The sequence below is a fragment of the Protomyctophum bolini genome, assembly GCF_963924005.1.
Source record: "Protomyctophum bolini genome assembly, chromosome: 6".
NCBI classification, from domain to species: domain Eukaryota; kingdom Metazoa; phylum Chordata; class Actinopteri; order Myctophiformes; family Myctophidae; genus Protomyctophum; species Protomyctophum bolini.
Window position 1 is genome coordinate 37,170,984 of NC_137867.1, and position 9,275 is coordinate 37,180,258.

General features: G+C 44.2%; 2 protein-coding genes across 3 annotated transcripts in view; one reads left to right on the forward strand and one right to left on the reverse strand.

Annotated features, from left to right (window-relative positions):
• Positions 1-1,618: 1,618 nt before the first annotated feature.
• On the reverse strand, positions 1,619-4,695 carry LOC308317337 (polyubiquitin-C). Its single transcript, XM_080766267.1, has 2 exons — positions 4,622-4,695; positions 1,619-3,433 (listed from the first exon to the last, which is right to left on the reverse strand). The coding sequence occupies exon 2, from the start codon at positions 3,424-3,426 to the stop codon at positions 1,825-1,827; it is 1,602 nt and encodes a 533-aa protein (XP_080622393.1). The 5' UTR covers positions 3,427-3,433; positions 4,622-4,695; the 3' UTR covers positions 1,619-1,824.
• Positions 4,696-4,972: 277 nt separating this feature from the next.
• ciz1b (cdkn1a interacting zinc finger protein 1b) overlaps positions 4,973-9,275 on the forward strand; it is a 10,408-nt gene continuing 6,105 nt past the window's right edge. Inside the window, exons 1-5 of one of the 2 annotated variants that reach the window (XM_080766735.1) lie at positions 4,973-5,079; positions 7,710-7,846; positions 8,054-8,136; positions 8,592-8,683; positions 9,087-9,242. In XM_080766735.1, the coding sequence (XP_080622861.1) occupies positions 7,710-7,846; positions 8,054-8,136; positions 8,592-8,683; positions 9,087-9,242 (468 nt within the window). In that variant the 5' untranslated portion in view covers positions 4,973-5,079. Of the gene's footprint in view, positions 5,080-5,938; positions 5,996-7,709; positions 7,847-8,053; positions 8,137-8,591; positions 8,684-9,086; positions 9,243-9,275 lie in introns of those variants that run through there. The other variant, XM_080766734.1, reaches the window with a different exon arrangement.

The following is a 9,275-nucleotide window of genomic DNA, read 5'->3' on the forward strand; positions in this document are numbered from 1 at the left end:
CTACTATGCATTGTTTTAAATTACTTTTTCTTATTGTTTTGGCTCAGTCCCGGCCCCATGACTGCCCAGCCCTTCTGGCATATGCCAGACTGCAATACGGGCCTGTCTTTTTGCATTGGTTTTCAATGGGAATGGATCGTTTTGTTGGCATGGCGCAGCCTTCTTTTGCATTCTAAGTACACGTGGAAGTAGAAAGGTCTATTTGAAGCAAATTAATGCTTTCCCCCCTCTATCAGATGAGTCGAAGGGACGATGGCAGAAAAGCTAGGCTGCACAAAACAGGCAGCCAGCCCCCACACCCTGCATTTATCAGCCTGCAACCAATGTGCAGGACAGCCTTAGGCACATTTCCACTCATGTAGATTCTACAAAGGTAAGTCTTTTCACCCAACAGTTCAAAAAGCTACAAAAACACTATACGAAATCAAACTGGTGCTATTAATCTTTCCCCCCCAATTTTCTTTGGTTAAAATGTTATTTAGAAGATCTTGAATATATTCTGAAAGTATATACATTGTTTGATCAGTATCCGGAGTCCCAATTTTCAGGTCAGGATAGTTACTAGTGATGGGAGATTAATCGGCAAACACATCGGTATTGGACATTGGCCCAGAGAGAACTGATATATTGGTATCTGTAAAATATTATATTAGTTTATAGCAGATATTTTATAATTATGTTGAAAAATAAAGCCTGAAAAAACCTTGATTATGAAGGCTGCAATTTCTTTAAGCTTTTGGCCAAAATTATATTTTCTTAATACAGAATGAGATCATAGACATCTGCCATAACGGCAATGAATTATATCGGCCATAATGTCTCATCGGTACATCCAACAGTTAACCATTTTTAGGCTGCTTGGCCATACCAATACCACATGAACTTGATATATAATATGACCCATTGTCACCGATCTGAAATTGTATTTTGTTTATCAAAGAGCTAGAGACAGACCGTTACTGGACAAACATTCTAGACTACTCTATAGCTATGATTATTTGTAATATAGCGCTTTAAACCTTTAATCAAACCATGTTAACAGAATGTAATATTTGCCAATGTGCCATTCCATAATTGGCTGGAGACATTTCATCTTTAGATACCAGTGTAATAGATAGTCTGGACAGGGTATTAGGTAAATGCCTCACACTACGCATGTGACTACTGGGGGGGGTATATAGACTGCCAATTGTTGACTAACTTTTGGTATGGCAATACTGACATTTTCTTTTTAAATCAAGCTCAGAAAAATGCAGATTCACCTAGCTGGGACAGGCATCGTTCCAGTTGTGTGAGAGAAAATAAATGTCTCCAATTGCCATCTTATGTATATTTTGGTATCGCTCACATTATACAACCAATCTGCTCTATGCAGACCATTCAGTCACAGCACTAATCTGTTATATTGACTCGGTTACAAAATACAAGGTGAATTCAGGCTGATTGGTGTGCTTTTATCCATGCACAGCATTGGACATACATTGCAACCAAAAATGTCCCAGTAAATAAATAGCAAATATTCAAGCCCCTACATGTAGTCACTAATTTCTCTCCACTGAAACCACATAAAAAAAGATTCATATAGTATTCTCAAACTAGTTTGAAAATAACGACACCATTTGGTTAAAGTTTCAAATCTTTATTGAGCCAATATTTGGTAAAAACAAAAACTTTACTCAGGTCCCCTCATGTTGGATTCTTAAGACCTGTAATGTATTTGTATATACTTTTATAATGAGGGAAAAAAGCGCTTAATGATTTACTTGCCCTCCCCTCAGATACAGAACAAGATGGGGAATGGACAATCTAAGATTATGGAATGATTTACTGCCCTCCCCTCAGACGCAGCACGAGGTGGAGGGTGGACTCCTTCTGGATGTTGTAGTCAGACAGGGTGCGGCCATCTTCCAGCTGCTTGCCGGCAAAGATCAACCTCTGCTGGTCTGGGGGAATGCCCTCCTTGTCTTGGATCTTGGCCTTCACGTTCTCGATGGTGTCGCTGGGCTCAACCTCAAGGGTGATGGTCTTGCCAGTGAGGGTCTTGACAAAGATCTGCATGCCTCCCCTCAGACGCAGCACGAGGTGGAGGGTGGACTCCTTCTGGATGTTGTAGTCAGACAGGGTGCGGCCATCTTCCAGCTGCTTGCCGGCGAAGATCAACCTCTGCTGGTCTGGGGGAATGCCCTCCTTGTCTTGGATCTTGGCCTTCACGTTCTCGATGGTGTCACTGGGCTCAACCTCGAGGGTGATGGTCTTGCCAGTGAGGGTCTTGACAAAGATCTGCATGCCTCCCCTCAGACGCAGCACGAGGTGGAGGGTAGACTCCTTCTGGATATTGTAGTCAGACAGGGTGCGGCCATCTTCCAGCTGCTTGCCGGCGAAGATCAACCTCTGCTGGTCTGGGGGAATGCCCTCCTTGTCTTGGATCTTGGCCTTCACGTTCTCGATGGTGTCACTGGGCTCAACCTCGAGGGTGATGGTCTTGCCGGTGAGGGTCTTGACAAAGATCTGCATGCCTCCCCTCAGACGCAGCACGAGGTGGAGGGTGGACTCCTTCTGGATGTTGTAGTCAGACAGGGTGCGGCCATCTTCCAGCTGCTTGCCGGCGAAGATCAACCTCTGCTGGTCTGGGGGAATGCCCTCCTTGTCTTGGATCTTGGCCTTCACGTTCTCGATGGTGTCGCTGGGCTCAACCTCAAGGGTGATGGTCTTGCCAGTGAGGGTCTTGACAAAGATCTGCATGCCTCCCCTCAGACGCAGCACGAGGTGGAGGGTGGACTCCTTCTGGATGTTGTAGTCAGACAGGGTGCGGCCATCTTCCAGCTGCTTGCCGGCGAAGATCAACCTCTGCTGGTCTGGGGGAATGCCCTCCTTGTCTTGGATCTTGGCCTTCACGTTCTCGATGGTGTCGCTGGGCTCAACCTCGAGGGTGATGGTCTTGCCGGTGAGGGTCTTGACAAAGATCTGCATGCCTCCCCTCAGACGCAGCACGAGGTGGAGGGTGGACTCCTTCTGGATGTTGTAGTCAGACAGGGTGCGGCCATCTTCCAGCTGCTTGCCGGCGAAGATCAACCTCTGCTGGTCTGGGGGAATGCCCTCCTTGTCTTGGATCTTGGCCTTCACGTTCTCGATGGTGTCACTGGGCTCAACCTCGAGGGTGATGGTCTTGCCGGTGAGGGTCTTGACAAAGATCTGCATGCCTCCCCTCAGACGCAGCACGAGGTGGAGGGTGGACTCCTTCTGGATGTTGTAGTCAGACAGGGTGCGGCCATCTTCCAGCTGCTTGCCGGCGAAGATCAACCTCTGCTGGTCTGGGGGAATGCCCTCCTTGTCTTGGATCTTGGCCTTCACGTTCTCGATGGTGTCACTGGGCTCAACCTCGAGGGTGATGGTCTTGCCAGTGAGGGTCTTGACAAAGATCTGCATTTTGTGCCTGTAAAAAAAATGAAAATTAGGTCAGGAAATAATATAATTATCCAAGTCTAAACAGTGAAAGTCTCACCAATGACTAGTTACATGACGACAAGGCTGGTCTAAAATCTCAAGCGTCTGTAGTTTTAGTAAATACCCATCAAGTCCTATTAAAACAGGCATGTTTCGGCAATGGTCTTAAAAATAATACTGAACAGATGGATATGGTTAAGCCGTCGATGGAGCTGTAATAAAAGCAGTCTTTCCTGGTATAGCTTGCTTATAAAAACTCAACTCTTCCTGGAAAGAACTGCTGACATAGAAGCCATTGTTTGTTCTAATCACTGATGATGTCATCATAAGAGATCGGCCATTTTGGGAAGGAGGAAGGGGGGGGGGAATCCATTACATGACCGATACAGTTAGTTTAGTTGTGTTACACGCCCGTAGAAAATATTTAAAATGATATACATTTTGACGTCGAATAGAAAAGGCAGGCTTTACTCGGCGAGGTCTACAAGAAACGCCTAGTCACTGCAGCTAATGCTAGCGTCAACTGTCGTGTGAATAATACATGCACGGTGATAATACCGTCACGAACGAATGAGTTTATTTAAAGACGATAGAACAGGAAATTCTGGCTTTTACTCGGCCCTAGCTCGGGTCCAGCCATGTCACTACGTGTACCATTTTCTCATTGACTAATGGCGTTACACGTACAGCAAAAACTCGGCATTTCTCCACGGTGGGAAGGGAAGGCTCTCGAAACTCCTTTTGTGTAAAAATCCACTTTGACCACATAACAAAATCTGGTCTAAACCAAACGGATACGTTTTTCCCCCACGCAATTATGCCACCTACAGAACAGTCTTTGTTCGGGTGACGAGGGAAAGCAGGCCTATATGGTTTAGTCATTTTATTTTTTAAACCCATCCGTGCAACAGAACCGGGTCAACCAGAAAAATACACGTACCAGTGGCATTATTTAGGCGTAAAAAATAAATAAAACTCCTGATATGGATTGACCACCAGAGCTTAACTCGACAAAAACACTTCCCCCTCTTGTTGTTATCGTCAGTCTCCGTAGCCAAATTAACAGACGTCAAAAACCTTCGAATTTCGAAATAACACGAATACCACTACGTTTTAAAAGATCAGTACCAACACAAAAAACGAACATACATTATGCAATTACGACAATAATACTTACAATTCGAGTTAGGTCTGTTGGGGAATTAAATTTCTTCTCTCAGCAGCCAGGAAGTACGATTCTGAGAGGAAAGAAGCACAGCACTGGTATTTATACGCGGCGAGCGATGTGTCAATATCCTTCCGCGCTTGTCTAAATAGTCCTCACTGTTCCGATGTTAAGTAACTTGTTTTAACGACATAAATAATCTTTACAACGAGCAACGTAAGAAAATATCAGTGTACAAAACTATACCTCGTCTTTACGGATATTTCTTTATTATTAGTATGGAATTTTGAATCAACGACAATGTATTATGTATAATAATTCCCTCACGGCGGATTGATTTCCAACAAGCGGTGTTGTCTCGGTAGATGACTGCACGTCTCCTTCCCAGTCGGCAGGGGGCAGTCAGTGGCGCAGCAGCTGCACCACTAGGAACCCACAACAACCTCTGAGCTATCAGTTCTGCTAGAGGGGTAAGATAAAGATAATATAACCATTATTAAATAAACACGTAATTTCCCAGCAGTTTGTACCCGACTATCGTGATGCAAGCAAGCAAAGCTCTATCTGGGGTTATAGCAGGACAAATACTCACTGCAACAGACATGAGTGGATGTTATGTATGTTACACGGAAAGTGGTTGCCTATCCAATTATGTGACTACAGCTATTTGTTTTACGACACGAACAAAATACAGTTTGGTGTTTAACGTCGTGGTTAAAGTTTCACCATGAAGTTGAACGGTTTTGGGAGGGTGTCTGACTCACGGTGTGACTGACTGTTGGTATGTCTAACTAAACGGTGGGTGCACGGTGATGCACCCATTTAAGTTGACATTAAAATGTAATGTCAAATTAAATTGAACGAAATCGCTAGTCTGACGGCGGCTACCCTCCAAATTAATTTGACAGAATTTAATTGGTCACAAATGGCGGTGTAACACGTGGGCTAGCCGCTATAGCTAGCCTAGCATGATGAAAATAAACACAGGACTCTCATACTACAGCAGCCAGCAGGACATCACTGAACATTTATTACATTTATTTTGATTGGAATCCTGTTCCTTGGTTGAATTTTGATTATGTTAGTGGCCATTTTATCACCGGGAAGATTTGCCTGCCCTCCAGGATGGAACCTAGGTGAGTAATTACCTAGAGGAACAACAGGAACAAGTTGCAGTCACAAGCTGATGTCATGTCGTTTACATAAATTAGGAACAGTAAAGGCCCTAGTATGCTTTCGAGATGGAGCTAAGAATAGAAATAGGGCGGTAGTTTCCGGGGTTTAATTTGTTTCCTTTCTTGTGCAGGGAGTTACTTTGGCCAGTTTGAAATCTTGGGGGACCTGTCCCTGTGATTGGAGCTATGATTTGGAGGGAATATTGTCATGGTCAGTGGCCTTGTGGGGTTGAAGGACACTCAGTTTTTACACTTGTTTACAATAGGGCCCACCATTTTCAATTCATCAGAACATTTAGAGACGTACAAATATACACCAAAAACAGGAAATCATCATAAGAGGAGGTAAAAATGGAAAAAACATATACAGTGAGGGGGGAAAGAAATAGTTCAAATGTCTCAGTCAGTGTTCACTGTCCAGTATCCAGTATCTGAACCCTGCTTTTTTCATTAATAAGCTATTCATGTTTTATTTGACATAATTGGAAGCTTATGCCACACCGTCATTCATGTATTGCACATATATGAAATAGACTTGAATTGTATTTTACAACCTAGTACCTACCCTCATTCGTTGAGGAGGATAGGGATATTTCGCACTAATTCGTCTAAAAGCACCAAAATTTGCACAGATGTAGCCCAGGGCATGCTCTAATGATTTAGCTAGGGCGCCCGAGCAGGCGACCTTCGGGGTCGCCACAGTGGCCAAATCCATATGGCCACCATTGACAACCGATATAAGGCAACATTTTCTAAATTTAATTTATCTTTAAGTAGCATGTGACATGTCAAACTAGAGGGTTTTCATGATTCTGAATCCATTCCAAGCATTAGTTTTGCACAAAAAACACTCCTTGGGCTAAATTCAGCCAGTGGTTGCCTATCCAATTATGTGACTACATAATTCATACTACAGCAGGACATCACTCAGCACAACAACTCAATACAAAGGTGTTGTGCACGAAAAACACTCCAAATGTGCCCAAATGTCATCACATTTGTGATGACGCCTATGCCCGTTTTTAGCCCAAGGAGTGTTTTTCGTGCAAAACAATTGCACGAAGACATAAATGAAAAAACTCGGCCCCCTCACGTATTAGAAGCACACTATCAGTCAACAGAAAAAAGGACGGATGTTTTCGATTAATCTATCATGGTTAAAATGGATTTTGACGCTATAATGGGTTTATATAGGAAGGGTCGGGCAGCAAAAAGGACTATCAAATATCTAAATACTGAATCAAGCAACTTAAAAACGTCTGGGGTGTTCACATAAACCCGAGTAGACGATAAAATGATCAAGTTTTTTTTAAGTGAAATATCCCTTTAAATGGAATAAGCATAATGAGATTTAGAACATTTTGCCTTATATAGGATTAGGTTGTTACTGGTGGCCATATGGATTTGGCCACTGTGGCGACCCGAAGGTCGCCCGCTCGGGCACCCTATCTAAATCAGTAGAGCAGGCCCTGGGCTACATATGTGCAACATTTGACACTTTTAGACAAATTAGTGCGAAACCACGATTCTCTCTCCCTATGCTCCTCAACTACATACAGTGTTTGCATGCCTAGTGTAGCAGTCAGGTCCCACTGACCACAACTTAATCTTAAAGGCCAGTCCACACCAATGCAACTAGTCGCAACTCCTTGCAACAAAGCCGTTTTAAGGCCAGTATACAGTACTGATGCAACTCCTTGCAACTGGCCAGTCCACATGATCTGTGACACACGCACCTCCTTCCTTGTAACTGCCATTGAGGATAATGGTTGCAATTAGTTCCAAGTAGTTTCATGTTGCAAGGACTGAGTTGCATCACAAACTCATTGGTGTGGACTGGCCTATGGTTTGCACATTGTCTTGCGGGTTGTGAAATTCACTTGTGTTACAGCCCCAGGTAATAGTGTTTTTCCCCAATTCATCAGATGTCCTGCAAGAAGCGGGTGGGTCAGGGCACAGGAAGTGCCGGAGGCCAGTCCTGTTTCGCTACCACTGAAGAAGAGCAGCCTCAAGACAAGTCCAGCCTGGGAGGATTGGAGCTGAAGAGACACAGAATGACTGGGTTAGTTAGCATTATGAGGTGTATGACGCATTCTGCAGACAGCATGATCAAACATTCTCAATCCTGCACAGCTTTACATTTGGATTTTTTTGTGTCTTGTCATAAGGCTTGTGTCCTGACTCCTAAGGCCTTATTGCTAAGACTTGTGTCTTGTCCTAGGCGTTGTATCTTGTCCTAAGGTTGCATTATTGTTTCTGTCTCTCGCAGTCTAGATGAGAGATCATTGGCCGATGATGAAGGCCTGTTGGGGTCATGTGACCAACCAGGAAGTGGGTACTCCTCGTCCGGAGGTAAGAATTGTAGTTAAATGCCATAGCCACCATGTTGTCGTGTCATGTTGTCAGGTTCAATATTTTTTTCTCAATCTTAACTGCAGCCACAGTGACATTGAACTCACACCTTAGGGTGCGTTCGGATATGTACACCAGGAGCGCACTCATGTATTTGTTTGTATTGTACAGTGTGCTATATCTGAATGCACCCTTATGCTGCATTCACATGGGCAGATGCAAAAGATGCAAAGCTACACAGTGTATTTGGGGAAGCTGTAGTTTTTGTAGCAGCTACAAACGTCGGATGCATCTTTGCATCTTCATGTCACTGTTTTCCTTTGACAATGAATGCTAGACTAGCTTTGCATCTGCCTGTGTGAACGCAGCATTAGAATAGTGTTTACTGTTTACAAACTTCCTTTATAAAGTGTGTGCGTATGCGTGCGTGTGCGGCGTGCGGGTGTGTCTTTCAGACATTGCTATGGTGTTGTCCAGGGTGGGTGCAGTACCGTCACCAGGTCAGCAGATGTCAGCAGAGTGCTGTGAGGAGATTAAGGGAGCAGAGGTGAAAACACCTCTGAACTTTGCTACCTCCACCAAGGAGGTCATATCTTTTCATCTCTGATTGTCTGACAGTCCTTAAATTGTTCACTTCACTGCCATCTGGGAACCCCCAGCCTAAAAAATCATGTTGGATGCATGATCACAGGACACAGGTTGAGAACCACTATTCTAGATGGCTAGCGTCCTATAGAGCCATCCCATAAAAAAGGCCCATTGTAGAGTGTGGAGGCTTCCCTTCCTACTTACTAGACCGAGTTTACGTTTCTTTTTATGTTAACATGATAAACGTTAACATGTTAACAAGTATACTGATGCAGTATTTAGGAAGACAAATGTGTGTGTGTGTGTGTGTGTGTGTGTGTGTGTGTGTGTGTGTGCGTGTGCGCGTGTGTGTGCGTCTGTAGATCCAGGCTGTGGGATCATGTTTGAAGGTCATCATTCAACAGAAAAGTGAGAGCCGAGCATTCAGACAGACGGATGAGCAGACAGACAGGTTGACGGACACACAGACGGGTGGCTATTACTGTCATGTCTGCCACAGTAGTTGTCCCAGTCTTCAGGTAGAACACACTGCCGACTGGTCAATGCTGTAG